Source organism: Heteronotia binoei, chromosome 6, assembly GCF_032191835.1.
Source record: "Heteronotia binoei isolate CCM8104 ecotype False Entrance Well chromosome 6, APGP_CSIRO_Hbin_v1, whole genome shotgun sequence".
Lineage (NCBI taxonomy): Eukaryota > Metazoa > Chordata > Lepidosauria > Squamata > Gekkonidae > Heteronotia > Heteronotia binoei.
In genome coordinates this window covers 21,152,296-21,168,437 of record NC_083228.1, presented here as the reverse complement: position 1 = coordinate 21,168,437, position 16,142 = coordinate 21,152,296, and the positions used below count along the sequence as shown (strand labels likewise).

Genomic DNA, 16,142 nt, shown 5'->3' with positions numbered 1-16,142 from the left:
ACCTTTGGCATTCAAAATCTGCAGTTCAGCCACGACCAAGTCTTCACAATCAGTTCATTCACTTCTCTGTAAACTGACGTCCCAGTGTTCTTCTCTCTCCCCTGGGATTTCTTCCCGAGGGTGAAATGTCCCCTGGAGACGCTCATAGACAGCTTGCTTTTGTATGAATACTATATCCGTAATGCCTGTGTCAGGGGAAAAGAAAAATAAGTCAAGCAGGTAAGATCCTTGCATGGTTGTTTGTGTGGTTGTTGTTGTTTTTTCCACTAACATCTACATGGAATCATAAACATATGTGGATTGTGTAGATATTTAAAACTTGAGGCAGAAAAGGTCCTTGACAGACTACTGCAGAGCAGAGGTGGAATTCTAGCAGGAGCTCCTTTGCATATTAGGCCACACACCCCTGATGTAGCCAATCCTCCAAGAGCTTACAAGGCCCTTTTTTTGGTAAGCTCTTGGAGGATTGGCTACATCAGGGGTGTGCGGCCTAATATGCAAAGGGGCTACTGCTAGAATTCCACCCCTGTTTCAGAGTAAACCTGGCCAAAACACAGTCAAGGAATTCTCCTTATGGGGTGGTTATGGGAGCTTTGTGCTTGAAAAATACCGGATCCCCAAAACTGATCATTAGGACCAGGAACGCCTCCTAGCATTTTATCTTTTTCAGTGCTCTCGTAGGCATGCATACTCAAAAGCAAACCTCCCTAGTAATTGCACATGGGGTTGCAGCCTTAATTTCAATGGCACCCACTTAAGCCAGCTGTTTTAAGTAAAATTTGACATTTGTGTTCTAAAACCACTCCAGAATGTTTTAAGTGAAACTTTCCCAAAACGGTCAAACACCAGCCTCTGCAAACTAGCCCGGAGAGAAAGACGCTCAGCAAGAAAATCTTCTTCTGAAAAGTTCCTTGGGGCTTGATGCTGGATAAATCCAACGGGGAAAAGAGTTGTGTAATAAAACGACCGTCAAAGAAAACCCTTCTCAGACAGGAATTCGCACACGGAAGGCAGAGTTGTATTGTACCACTTGTGTTGTCTTAATTAAGGGCTGAAGGACGAGCGATTGTATAAGCTTCTTAAAGCTTCCAGAAGCTTGATTTCAGATCAAGAAGTCTTAGGGAGACACTGTTAAAACCTCATGGTACCGAGAGAGCCAGTTTGCTTCAGTGGCTAGTATGGTAGACTTGGGCCTGAGAAATCCAGACACAAATCCAGGTAGAGTTGCCACCAAAACAATAATTAGCAAGTGCGGAAACTGAGCTTGGAGGAAACAGAACACATAACATGTAGTTCCCGAACTCAGTTCTTCCTCCCACCCACCTTTAAAGACCGGACAGAAGTAAAACGATTGGCAGGTTTCTTCCTTTCTTGCAGGTCTCCATATTCCCAGTTCCAGCTGGCTGAGGGCTAGGGCTTGTACGTTCTTCTCTGCTTCCAAGGAACAAGTGTTCAAATTAGGGCTTTTTTTGTAGCAGGAACTTCTTTGCATATTAGACCACACACCCCTGATGTAGCCAATCCTCCAAGAGCTTATAGGGCTCTTAGTACAGGGCCTACTGTAAGCTCCAGGAGGATTGGCTACATCAGGGGTGTGTGGCCTAATACACAAAGGAGTTCTTGCTACAAAAAAAAAAAGCCCTGCAGAGAACTGGTTAAAATGTAGGCTAAATCAGTAATCAGGGTGTATTTTTGGGGCCATCAACAGTAAAAACCAAGTGGGCTGTGGAATCTGGATGTGCAGAAATTATTATTATAAGTCTTATTACAATAAATTATGAATAATAATAATTGTTGTTAAGATTTTTGCCGATATGGCATGCATAAGATTACTTTCCAAGATGCAGTTAAGGCCGCTAACAGCCTTGAAAGTTACTTCCAAGAAACAGGTTTATACTTATTCCAAGAGAGTGACAGAAAGCGTTTCACGTACACGGCAGTGTCCAGTAGGGTTGCCAACAGGGCTTTTTGTGTAGCAGGAACTCCTTTGCATCTTAGGCCCCGCACCCCTGATGTAGCCAATCCTCCAAGAGCTTACAGGGCTCTTCATACAAGGCCTACTGTAAGCTCCAGGAGGATTGGTTACATCAGGAGGGTGTGGCCTAATATGCAAAGGAGCTCCTGCTACAAAAAAAGCCCTGATAGTTTTCATTTTGGACCACACACGTTTCCACTGTCTAAGATGTGTTTCATAGGCTTTGCCGAGGGGTCCCGAAACCGTGCAGAGGAAGTTCTTTTTGCCTTGCCTTGCCTTGCCTTCCAGTGGATGATTAAAGGCATAGGTGTCAGATTCTTTTGCATGAGCGGAGAGGAAAGAGATCGCGGAGGGCGATCTTCATAGTGGATCACTGGCTGTGTAGTGAAAAGGAAAGGCAAGTCAACATCCATGCAGCAAGCTCAAAGCAGCGGCCGGAGCCTTTTCGTACGGGGGAAATACGCCTTCCCTCAGCCTTAGGAGATGAACCAAGCTGACTCCCAGACCCTTTAGCACTGCAGCCCAGTGGCTTGAAATAATGCAACCGCTTAAGTGCTGTCTTTATTGAGGGGACGGAACGTTGACCTATTTTTTAATGTTGAAAGAAACGAAGCTGACGTGGAGCAGGCCCCCCTTCAGGGGGAGCAGGGGTTCCGTTTGCCCCCAGTGCCAGCGGCTTTCCGAAGCCAAACCCTCCAGAAATGATAAAATTACCGACTTGAAAGAGAACCAGGGAAATTATGTCTCGGGTCACTCGCTTCACTCGGCCTCCAACCGAACGGGTGAGCAGCTGCCGCTTTGGCGCGCTGATGCTAGCCAAGAAGCTTCCTAAAGATGTTTTTTCAGTGAGCAAACAACAGAATGGGACCAAACCGAGCATCAGGACTGGAATTAATAACAGCCCCCTCCTCTCTCAGCCTTGGACCATGTGTGGTGCAAGCAGCTGCAAAATGAGACGGGGACGGCAGAAGAGAAGACATTCGGCTCAGTTAATCAATATAGGCTCTCGCTCAGACTTGAATTGCCTCTTGCAATGAATGCTGTTCTGTGTCCTTTCCCCTTCTGACTTCCTCTAACAGGTCTTTTTTTTGTATCAGGAACTCCTTTGCATATTAGGCCACACACCCCTGATGCAGCCAATCCTCCAGGAGCTTACAGTAGGCCCTATAAGAAGAGCCCTGTAAACTCTAGGATTGGCTACATCAGGGGGTGGGGCCTAATATGCAAAGGAGCTCCTGCTACAAAAAAAAAAGCCCTGCCTTTTAATATTTTTAAACTTGATCCAAGAGAACAGCATTGCAAAAATGTCTTGTTTTATTGTATGTCCTTTAGGGACCAGCAAGGATTTTGTGGTGTGAACTTCCGAGAGTCAAAATCTTCGTCAATCAGGAGCTTGGCCTCTTGAAAGCTAATACTCCCAAAATCTTGTTGGGACTAGTGGATTTGAACCCAGCTCTTCTGGATTTGAACCCAGCTCTTCTACCGCAGACCAACGCAGCTACCTTCTGAGATTATTTATTTAAGCCATTTATGTGCAACATTTCCACTCGTAGTGGGTCCCTTCCCAAGGCCCAAGACAGGGAGTGCCTTCTTACTGCAGTAAAGCCTGAATCTTAGAAACAGCTGGAAGCCATCTTCCCACAATTCCTCCCCTCCTCTGACTTAGAATTGATAAAGAAGCTTCTCTCTCCCCCCCCCACACCCACCACGTATCTATGCATTATTAAAGAAATACTAAAGGGAGCCATACCTGAGAGGCGAAGAAATGCCCACATCCTTTTGTGGGCGAGCTGATCGCCCAAATGTTTTGTGTTGACAGAATGGTTACACGCCCCTGCACATCGCTGCCAAGAAGAACCAGATGGATATCGCAACCACGCTGCTGGAATATGGTGCTGACGCCAATGCCGTCACCAGGCAGGGCATCGCCCCTGTGCATCTGGCCTCCCAAGAGGGTCATGTCGACATGGTGTCGTTGCTTCTGACCAGAAATGCTAATGTGAACCTAAGCAACAAGGTAAGCTGGCTTCCTTTTGGGCTCTCGGGGGGGGGGTGTTGAATGAAAACAAGCCGCTCCCCCATCATGCCCCCTGCACTACGGTACGAGCGACGCTTTGGAGGCCGTCTCTGATTCCTACGTTGAATGCAGCGTGTATAAGCCACATAACCAGGGCTGCCGATATCAAACTGGGAAATCCCTAGAGATCTGGGGGAGGGCGGGATTTGGGGAGGGGAGGAACCTCAGCAGGTCTAAGGCCGTAGGCTCCGTCCTCCAAAGCAACCATTTTCCCTGGGGGACTGATGTCTGTCATCTGAAGAGCAGTTGTAATTCTAGGAGATTTCCGGGCCCCACCTATAGCCAACCATACGTACAGAAAACGCTCCTATCCAGCAAGGTTGGGGGAGGGGTAAAGAGTATGTATATCATTCTCCATGTTTGTGTTTGTGTATACATCTATAGACAGAGATGCCATTCGGTACTGCATCAGACTCGTCCAAGTGAGGGGAGCCCCTGAGGGGCGTCCGGTGGCCGCAGTACACTCCCCTGCCCTACAAAGAGTATATCCACATTTGCAAAGCTGAGCACTGATCCACAGAGGAGAAAAACAAAATCTGTTGACAGCTATTGAAAGGGAGAGGGGATCTGTTTTCTTTAATGCCTTGAGAAGCATGGCAGGTTGTTGAATCTGTACTGCATATTTTACCATAAGAGACATCTTACGGGGGTGGTTGCGGGGGGAACTGTTATATTACGTTGGGTGAAATGATATCTTTTCTGAGGAAAGGTTTTTTCTGTTGTGGAGCTAACGTGTTCAGCATGCTAACAAGGATTCTCAAAACACATTTGTAGGTCGCTGAAACAGTAGCAGTGTGTCACTCTTTCTTTACACCAACCTGAAGGACAGGGTTGCCAGATCACCTGGTGGAAGTAGGGGTCCTTCTGTGTCAAACCGTACCTTCCCACCACTGATCGGCTGACTGGTGGGGGGAAACGTCACCCGAAAAAGAGGGGAGATCCTCTCATGTGTAGCAACGTGTCTGCGTCACTGCCCACATGACCCAGGAGTGACGCTATCGATTCTGGGACATCAGGGGTGACACTCTGGTATTTGGGCAAGAACTCTATGGTAGAAGCCAAATTTATCCAAATTCCATAAGATTGTTGCCCCAGCATCCTGGAAGTGGTAGCATCCATTTCAGGTCATGTAGGTGGCAACATAGACACGTTGCCGTAGTTGGATGGACCTCCTTGCTGCTCTCCATAAACCCCTTCCCCATCCCCACCCCTCATTGCCCAGAGGCACCCAGGAACCCTATGAAGTATTCTGGAATGCGGGAACCAAAACTGGAGGAAGTGTGCATTCTAGAATGACTGTGCTACTTCCTGATTCTTAGGCTTCCATAGCACTCCAAGAGGCTAATGCTGAAACCTGCTGAAGGCTGAAGTATTCCTCCAGGGAAGTGTGTGTTCTAGGCCCCATACTCAGTTAAAGGGACGGTGCTCTGTTACTGAGGTGTGTGTACATCTACTGCTGCTTCTGGGCCTGGCATGATAGCGAAGGGCAAGGCACTAGGGTCAGCCATAGCTCTTGTAGGAGTTGTCCTTGAAAGGGCAGCTTCTGGGAGAGCTCTCTCAGCCCTACCTACCTCACAGGGTGTTGGGGGGGGCGGGAAGGTAAAGGAGATTGTGACCGCTCTGAGACTCTGAGGTTCAGAGTATAGAATGGGATATGAATCCAATATCTCTCTCTCTCTCGGCTTGACTTCGCGAACGAAGATTTAAGAAGGGTGCAGTAGTCCACGTCTGCTGCAGGCTCGCTGGTGGCTGACAAGACCAATGCAGGACAGGCAGATCCGGCCACAGTGGCCGCAGGGAAAAGTCTGATTTGGGGTTGGTGCTGTAGCAGTGCGATTCTTCCTCAATCTCCTTTTGTCCTCAAGACCAGCTATGCGTGTTTTCTCAAAGGAAGAGACAGCCTGGTGGATGGTGTGCCTCCATGCTTTGCGATCTGAGGCTAGGTCAGACCACTGGTTATGGTTGATGCGACAGGTGCCAAGGGATTTCTTCAAGGAGTCCTTGTACCTCTTCTTTGGTGCCCCTCTATTTCGATGGCCGGTGGAAAGTTCGCCATACAGAGCAATCTTGGTGATACAGATCCAATATCTAGGTGACTCCAAAAGGAAGTTATTGGCATCTGAGAATGGTGGCATAGAAGAATTCTTAGGTTTCTTGGGGATCTTCCTTCTCTCCATCTGAGGAAGTCTCTTCCTGAGATACTCCAGGGAGAGCGTCTCTCCACTGATCAAAGTTTGGGCTATTCCAAGAGTCCTCCTCTCTAAAATTAGGCCAGGACAACAGGGACGAGCCTAGAACCTTGTTCAGATCAAAGCTGGACATTTGTAAAAATTCTGTTTATGTCTGGTGCAGGGCACTGCCTTGTAGAAGAGGCCGAATTGCTAGGTGCTACATAGAATTCCTGTGTGTAAGAATCTGCTGCATTTTAAAAATATCCTAGAAGTCGTTGTGCTGAGCAGTTATTCCTCCCTGAGGTACAAAGGAGAGAGGTGCAAATCGCAAGGCGACTCATGGCTCCAGCACTGTGGCTGGTATGTAGGACAGGTTGTCGGTAGTTGACAATGCCATTCGAAGCAGAGTTTTACCTTTCTATGCACTTCCAAGAAGGGTCTCACACTGCTTAGGTGGCATTCTGAGTCTCCCTTAAGGCATCTCTAAAGGTGAGAGAACCTCAGAGTGAATTTAAGGGAAATGGCACTTTGGAGCATAGTCAGTCTGTTGTTTCACATTCACATTGTAGCTGAATGATCTGGAAGCCCTTTTCATCTACCTCTCTTTGTGGTTTATTCATGCAAGCTCCAGCTTTAATTTCCCAGCAGCCTGGTAAACAGCACAAGCAAATATAAATTCTTCTGCAGAGTGTTTGTGAATGTTCCATCTGCACGCATGGGGACTGGCAGCTTTTAAATCAGTACTCAGGCCACCTTCCAGCCAGCCAGGACATTTTGAACACCCACACCAAGCCTTTCCCAGAGGCTGAATGGTTTCGGAAATCTAATTACTTTGGAATAGGGATACTTTCTACCAAGCAGCCTTCCCCAATGTGACACCTGCCCCATGGCTCAGGAAAGTGAGCAAGTCCCTTGCCCGGTAGGGCCTGTGGTTGCCCATTGGTTCTTTCCTTGAAGCAGCTGCTGCCAGAAGAAGAAAGCTGCAAACATCCTCTGAGGTTTAAGTGCTGGGGATGGTGTGGCTGCTTGGGTTAATGTTGACTGCAGATGTGCCTCTCTGCAACCTGCAGAGTGAGGAGCTCTGCAGTAGAATATCAGTGCTGCATTAAGCTTATGCACCCTCCCCCCACATACAGCTGCTTCTGTTACCGGGCAGCCAGAGCACAGTGTTGTTTTGGGGATAAATGAAATGAACCTTGTAATAAATACATCCAATCTCTTTCTTCCCTTTTAGTCTCGAGAGAGAGAGAGACAGACAGACAGACAGATAGATAGATAGGTAGATAGATAGGTAGGTGGGTGGGTGGATGGGTAGGTGGGTGGATGGATGGATGGATAGGTGGGTGGGTGGGTGGATAGGTGGGTGGGTGGATGGATGGATGGATGGATAGGTGGGTGGATGGGTGGATGGATAGAGGGCTGGATAGGTGGGTGGGTGGATGGTTGGGTGGATGGATGGATAGATGGATGGATGGATAGGTGGGTGGATAGGTGGATGGGTGGGTGGGTGGATAGATAGCTGGATAGGTGGATGGGTGGGTGGGTGGATGGATGGATAGATGGGTGGATAGGTGGATAGATGGGTGGATAGGTGGGTGGATAGGTGGATGGGTGGGTGGGTGGATAGGTGGATGGGTGGATGGATAGATGTATAGATAGGTGGGTGGATAGCTGGATGGGTGGATAGATGGATGGATAGGTGGGTGGATAGGTGGATGGGTGGGTGGATGGATAGATGGATGGATAGGTGGGTGGATAGGTGGATGGGTGGATGGATGGATAGGTGGGTGGGTGGGTGGATGGATGGATAGATAGATGGATGAATAGGTGGGTGGATGGGGGTGGGTGGATAGGTGGATGGGTGGGTGGATGGATGGATAGATGGATGGATAGGTGGGTGGATGGGGGTGTGTGGATAGGTGGATGGGTGGGTGGGTGGATGGATGGATGGATGGATGGATGGATGGATGGATGGATGGATGGATGGATGGATGGATAGGTGGGCGGGTGGATGGATAGATGGATGAATAGGTGGGTGGATAGCTGGATGGATGGATAGGTGGGTGGATAGGTGGATGGATAGATGGATGGATAGGTGGGTGGATGGGTGGGAGGATGGATAGATGGATGGATAGGTGGGTGGATGGATGGATGGATGGATGGATGGATGGATGGATGGATGGATAGGTGGATGGATAGATGGATAGATGGATGGATAGGTGGGTGGATGGATGGATGGATGGATGGATGGATGGATGGATGGATGGATGGATGGATAGGTGTGTGGGTGGATGGGTGGGTGGATGGATAGATGGATGTATAGGTGGGTGGGTGGATGGATGGATGGATAGATGCATGGATGGATAGGTGGGTGGGTGGGTGGATGGATAGGTGGGTGGATAGATAGGTGGGTGGATAGATGGGTGGGTGGGTGGATGGATGAGTGGGTGGAATGTAAACCAGATTATTAGTTCCTGTCACATGGAGGCCAAAACATATTACAGAAGTGACCCAAATAAAGGAGGAAGAGAGGTGTTGCTGGAGAGGGAGGGGAGCACTATAATGCCACCCTAAAAGAAGCATCAAATGCAACTCCACTGCCCCCCCCTGCCCATTATGGGAGGCAATGGTAATGGTGGGTGATAGGGAAGGGGTCTTTCTAGCAGCAGCAGAAGGCGGGGGCTCAGATATTGGGAGACCTCCCTTCTCTGCATCAAATCCTGATATTCGCCTATAAGATTTCCAGGGCTATGCCAAAGTAAGAATTAACTCCTAACTAGCATTGTTTAAAAGTAGCTTTATTAAAAAGCAGAAAGCTGAATTAGAGAGTCCTGGTTGGATCCAGTGAACGGGGCTGGCCCTAGACTGTCTGGCACCCTAGGTAAGGCTAACTTATTCCCCCCACACACACACTGATAACATCACTGAGTCACATGGGGGTGCCCAATTTAGCCCCCCAGAAGGCCAGCGCTCTAGACGATCACCTAGTTTGCCTAGTGTCATTAGTGGCCCTGCCAGTGAAGTGATGCAGTTTCTTTTTAACAAATGGCAATGGCAAGCAACCTGGCAGGGGAGGAGTTCAGCACAGGAACTGTTTCTGGCCGCTTGATTCTGCAGCATCCCTCTTCAAGCTCCAGCCCTGCTGCTTTGGTATTCCCCTCTTGTTCCAGCTAGGTAGCGACATGGTCAGGATATGCCCAGGCTGGCTGGCTCGTTTTTATGCAGTCTTCTTGGCAGAAATACGCATTCATTTGCCTGCTTGTGTTTTATAGTTTGGTGGGGGAGGCAGGTATACCCGAGCTGGTTTTAAAAGGGAAGGTGTTGAAGTTTGGTGTCGGTGAACGTAATTTGGACACTGGGGCAGAATTTTAGGGGAGACTAGGGTGTTTTTGGCTTCAGTTCCTATTAGGGCTTTTTTGTAGCAGGAACTCATTTGCATATTAGGCCACACACCCTTGATGTAGTCAGTCCTCCGAGAGCCTGTACTAAGAGCCCTGCAAGCTTTTAAAGGATTGGCTACATAAGAGGGGTGTGGCCTAATATGCAAAGGAGTTTCTTCTACAAAAAAAAAGCCCTGGCTGTGATTTAATTCTCTCTCCCATAGAACTTTGAAGTTTGGCTTTGCAATGTTCTGGTTATTGATGTCCTCCATCCCAGCACAAAGTTTATGAATTAGGACTCTTTGGTACTCGATGTTAAGCCTAACCCTATGTGATGTTATCTCAAAGGCTCCTTGACTATTACCCTTGGCTGAAGTTGTCTAGGGCTTTTCGACACCACAGATTATAAAGTAAAGCTGGCGTGGTTCCATATGCTAATGAGAGGCAGGGTCACATTCTCATTAGATTCCTGATTGGCAAGTATATGTGGCTAGCAAGGCATATGCACAGCTCGTTTTCCTGTTATTACTTGCTACACACCAACCACCCCAAGGATTTGATGGGTTCCTGGTGGGCAGCCCGAATGGACATTCCTTTGCTTGTTATCAGTGTGCACAGTTCTGCATATTAGGCCACACCCCCTTGATGTAGCCAATCCTCCAAGAGCTTACAGTAGGCCCTGTAAGAAAAGCCCTGTAAGCTCTTGGAGGATTGGCTACATCAGGGGTGTGTGGCCTAATATGCAAAGGAGCTCCCGCTACAAAATGAGCTCTGGAGATGATGCTTTTGGATGCTTTGCTCTAAGATCTTTGTACCATTTTGAGGTTCAGTAAATCGATCTCGTTCGCAGTATCTGCTTTCCCTCTGTCTCTCTCTAATGAACTTTGGTTTCTGGTCAGCCCCATCCATCCTGGAGAGAATCTAGTCTGGTCACTAGAATTCCTCAACAGACACATTAGGGCGAGAAAGGGGAAGGGAGGTAGAAAGTTCAGTTTCAGATCAAAATGTCAGTGCTGGGGAGAAGAAGGGAGAGAAGAGCCTGCAATTTCCCCCAAATGACATTCAGATGACTAATATGGAACCAGTTTACCTTGGCAGCCGGCCCAGATCTACAATCCGTGTCTGGTGGAAGTGACCTGGACTCTGTTCCGTTTAATGGGAAGGGATTTGGGGCTGTAGGAGGAAAGTGCTCCGTCCACAGATTTACAGCTGAAGCCTGTCGTTTCAGTAATCTGTCACTTACTGCTCCGTCACCTGTGCTGAGTGAGCAAAACCAAAATGCCCTGGGGGAGTGCCTCAAGGTGAGACACTAAGTGTCGGTCCAAAGTTTGGCCCACACCTTCCTTTCTATTGCACAGTTCCCAAATATTTTCCCCTCAACGCCAGCGTTTTTCCTTGCAACCTTAGCAAAAATAACTTTGACATGCCCCTTGTGTCTCAGCAACACATAAGGGATGTGCTTTATAGTTTCACATGATCCTTGCAGCGCCTTTATTGAATCACATTCTTCCTAGGGACTTGGGTTAGCATTGTCCCATTGTTGTAGCTGGGAAATCAGTGTCTCAGGATGCATTTTCCACATACACGTTTGATAGTATGAATGGCATCTCCAGTTAAACAGAGCAGAGAAGGACTTTTTTGTGCCCAAGACACAGGGGAAGCAAAGCATTTGCCTGGAAGTCCCCGTGTGTGTGTGTGTGTGTGTGTGTGTGTGTGTGTGTGTGTGGAGGGTGGGGTGCATGTAAGGCAGACCCTCCACTGTGAGCCAGTTTGGTATAGTGGGAGAACCCGGGTTTGATTCCCCACTCCTCCACTTGCAGCTGCTAGAATGGCCTTAGGTCAGCCATAGCTCTGGCAAAGGTTGTCCTTGAAAGGGCAGCTGCTGCAAGAGCTCTCTCAACCTCACCCATGTCACAGGGTGTCTGTTGGGGGGGGGGGAGGTAAAGGAGATTGTGACCATTTTGAGACTCTGAGATTCAGAGCATAGGGTGGGATATAAATCCAATATCTTCTTTTGCTGCTGCTGCTTGTGGGTGGGTAGTGAGGAAGAGAGTAGGATGTTTTTGAAAAGATAGAAAACCTTCCCCTGCTTATATGTACTGATCACGGGCTAAAAAGCAGATGCATCGTTGTTATGCTAGCTTTCTTGGAAGCTGACAAATCAGAATGTGAGTCACGGGTTTAAAGGCCCCACTTTGGCTATCCCCACCCCATCTAGCCCAAAGTCACTACAGAGAGTTAGACAAGCTACTGTCTCCCAGTTCCCCACATGTGATATAGAGAAAGTGACACTGATCCACCTAGCAAGAGCGTTGTTAGATAACACCAGCAGATTATCTCTGGGAGAAACACTATGAGTTGTCAATAAAGTAATACTAAGCAAGAAGAATTATAGCTGGGGCTTTTTTGGTAGCGGGAACTCTTTTGTCTCTTAGGCACCACACCCCTGATGTAGCCAATCCTCCAAGAGCTTACAGAATTCTTAGCAAAGGTCCTACTGGAAGCTCCAGGAGGACTGGCTACACCAGGGGGGTGTGGCCTAATAGGCAAAGGAGTTCCTGCTGCAAAAAAAGAAGTCCTGATTATAGCAATTGATCTTGATTTCTGGTGCTCTTGAATATCAAAATGGAACGGCCAGAAGAAATAAAACTTGGGGTGTTTCTTCTGGGCCGGCAGGATAACATGTTGCATTTTATTCAGCTGTTGTACTTGAGTAATGCAATAACCAGCTTGCGTTGGCTGATTTATGACTGAACGTGTTTCAGAAGAACTGGTGGCACTCAGCCTCTGAGTTGACGACTCTGGGAATTCACTGAGCACCTGAGACTGCCTTAGGAATGCATCTTCTCGCAAGCAACTAAACTGTCTCTGTCCCTGACTTTCAGAGTGGCCTGACTCCGCTCCACCTCGCGGCTCAAGAGGACAGAGTCAACGTGGCCGAGGTCCTCGTGAATCAAGGTGCTGTTGTGGACGCACAGACTAAGGTATGTGTGAACACCCGTCCTGTGCAGGTGTGCCTGTAGGAAAAGAGAATCCACTGAAACAGGCAAAACAAACAAACAAAAAATCCCAATTTGGAAATTCTTTTGTGGGTCTTTGCAGTGCTGCATGCACAAATAGCACAACATTGGCACAAAGAAGGGAATGGTTGGCAGCCAGGCTCTGGAGATGACGCTGGAGGACTCTGGCATCCTCAGGGCGCTTTTGGTAGCAGGAGCTCCTTTGCATATTAGGCCACACACCCCTGATGTAGCCAATCCTCCAAGAGTTTACAGGGCTCTTCGTACAGGGCCTGCTGTAAGGTCCAGGAGGATTGGCTACATCTGGGGGTGTGGCCTAATGTGCAAAGGCATTCCTGTTACAAAACGAAGGCCTACTTTGCACATCTTGAATGTCTTGTTTTTCAGTGGAGCCAGCCCACATATTCAGCAGCAAATTCTGAATTCTAATTTGTGCTTCTCACTTGCCCCATCATCATTTGATAACTACACTGTCATGGGATGGTTTGCATGTGCAAATGAATCACCATAAATCTAACACCACGGAGATGGGTGCAGCCCCCGTATTTCCCAGCCTACTTGCAGAGAGTGAAGGGGATGGGAGCTGGCCACTAGACAAAGGTCTTTTTCTTTTTATAATTAATTCACATTTTGCCAACTCGAAAGAGCTTTTTCCTCCCCTTTTAGAATTGAAAGTGCGTGGGGGGTGGGGGTAGGAATACATGTATCTTCTCCTCTTCCCTAATTAAGCCAATTACAATGTGTATTGTACCTCTGCATTCTGACTCGTTTTGCAACACCCTTTTTCGTACTGGGATATAAGGACTCGGATCTCCATTTTGACTGGTAAATGACGAAGGGAGCATTGACCTTTGAAGGCTTACGCCATGAAATTTTTATTGAGCTCTAAAGTGCTATTGGACTTGAATCTAGCTCAGGGGTGGCCAGACTGTGGCTCGAGAGCCACCTCTACCTCTTTAACACATATTTTGTGGCTCTCAAAGCCCCCACTGCCCTGTTGGCCAACTGGGAGAAAGCATTTCTGTCTTTAAATCACTTCTCCAAGCCAAGCCAGCCAGTGGCTTGGAGAATGCATTTGAAATTAAAGTTGCTTTCTTTCCACTTCTCCCTCCCCCCACCAATTTGCTTGCTTCCCTCCCTTCCTGTCTTGCTGCTCTCAAACATCTGATGCTCATGTCTTGTGGCTCTCAAACATCCAATGGTTATTCCATGTGGTTCTTATGTTAAGCAAGTTTGGCCACCCCCACGGCTTTTTTCTGTAGCAGGAGCTCCTTTGCGTATTAGGCCGCACACCCTGATGTAGCCAATCCTCCAAGAACTTACAGTAGACCCTATAAGAAGAGCCCTGTAAGCTCTTGGGAGGATTGGCTACATCAGGGAGGTGTGGCCTAATATGCAAAGGAGTTCCTGCTACAAAAAAAAAAAACCCTGAGCTCCCCTGATCTAGCTGTTTCACATGCATAGAACCATAAAGTTGGAAGGGGCCATCCAGGCTATCTAGTCCAGTTCAATGCAGGATCAGCCTAAGATCAGCATCTTCGTTGCTCTTTGGTTGCTGTGTATGATGAAGAACTCGAAAATGTTCTTGGCTGCCCCTCAACAGCCGGTGCAGATCTGGAGCTCCTGGACCAGCAGCACGGGTGTGGTTTGTTTGGAAACAGAGACGGAGGCTCTTGACTCTGATGGTTTAGCAGATGGCAGTGCCTGTCCTTTCTAGCTTGACATTGTAATGAAAGAGTTGTCAAACTCTTGACTATGGCAGTGGGGGGAAAGCGCTCTGCAGTAATAATTACCTGCCCTTGTCCTCTTATCAAAGGTTAGGAAGGAGATTATTGACTCATAAAACTCAGTGACACTGCTATTACCCTCTCTCCAGAGATGGAGAGAGAGGGAGGACAAAATACCTTAGTCATGCCAGTTGACTTCATGTTGAGCTGCAAATAAAATGTCATGATCTGTTTTGTGACTATAACTATCTTGAGTCAACTCTGTCCCCCTCTCTAGAGATCTGTATAGGCTGAAACTTGTAATACATGGCTTAATGTTTGTTGATTGATTGATTGATTGATTGCTTTTATGTCCTGCCTTCCCTGTTGGGCACCAAAAGCAGCTGACATCCTTCTTCTCTCCTCCATTTATTCTGCGATAACAATCCTGTGAGGTAGGTTAGGCCAAGAGTGTATGACTGGCCCAAGGTCACCCAGCGAGCTTCCATTCCAAGTGGGGCTTCGAACCTGGTCCTCCTACTCCAGCAGTCTAACCACTATATCGCTCTAGCTCTCTATTGAGACCCAGTGTGGCGTAGCAGTTGAGAGGAGCAGATTTTAATCTGGAGAACTGGGTTCAATTCCTCGTTCCTCCACATGAAGCCAGCTGGATGACCTTGAGTTAGTCACAGTTCTCTCAGAACTCCCTCAGCCCCACCTACCTCACAGGGTGTCCGTGGTGGTGAGAGGACAGGAAAGCAGTTGTGAGCCACTTAAAGATGCCTTTGGAGAGTAGAAAAGCGGAATATACAAACCAGTTCTCCTCTTCCTCCTCCTTCTCTTAGCTCCATCTACCCAGGTTGATTCCTGTGCCCTATTACTATGGGAGTCTGCCACACTGATCTTAGTGGGTCTGACTTCTGACTATGAGGATGTATGATTGAGCAGCCAAGCTTTTTATTGATTAAGCGATGGGGGCAGATTTTAATTGGTGAGGCAGCAAGCAGGAGTGCAAGCGTGGGATTTCTTTAAAGACTCTTTTAATCCTGGTGTATAAAGAATGATAAAGACAGACCTAGGCTTTCCCGCCTTATAGTGAGCAACAGCTTTTGCTTATTCATCTATAAGTAACAGTAATATATCAAAATGACACCTATACTGAGGTATGGGAATACACATGCATACTTAACCCTTCAATTAAAAGCATATGCTTTTAAAATTGGTTGACGGACTGCATTGTTTTGTAGATTGCGCCTTTTTTCTTTAGTTTGGTGTGTCCCTTTGAACATGAGTCAAGCAGAAAAGTAATGAATATGCTTAGAGAATGATGATACAGTGATATCATCAATTGAGAGGTTTAATTCATATTTTAAATCCTTTCGTCCTTTAAACTGTGTATTTATATCATCATATAAATAAGAGTATCAAATATGGAATATGAAAACATGGGATAAAATATAAACATTGAGCAATTAAATCACGAATGTGTGCATACACTTGCATAATATTCAGTATTTATATTCTTATTTCTGTGCAGATATTGTGTTATGTATAAAGGTAAAGGTAGTCCCCTGTGCAAGCACCAGCTGTTTCCAACTCTGGGGTGACATTGCATCAGGACATTTTCATGGCAGACTTTTTTACAGGGTGGCTGCTGAACGGAGGGGCCCTACAGGGTTACTGGGGGGTTGAGGAGCCGTGCCCCCTGGGGCCCTCATGGCTATGGGCCTGGGCTGCTTCTGCAAGCCAGTTTGGTGTAGTGGTTAAGTGTGTGGACTCTTATCTGGGAGAACCGGGTTTGATTCCCCACTCC

At 47.5% G+C, this 16,142-nt stretch overlaps 1 protein-coding gene across 1 annotated transcript in view; it reads left to right on the top strand.

Moving 5' to 3' along the window:
* The window catches only part of ANK3 (ankyrin 3), a 353,466-nt gene that overhangs the window by 193,980 nt on the left and 143,344 nt on the right, over positions 1–16,142 (top strand). Inside the window, 2 exon segments of the mRNA XM_060242643.1 lie at positions 3,795–3,992; positions 12,489–12,587. Of these exon segments, the coding sequence (XP_060098626.1) occupies positions 3,795–3,992; positions 12,489–12,587 (297 nt within the window).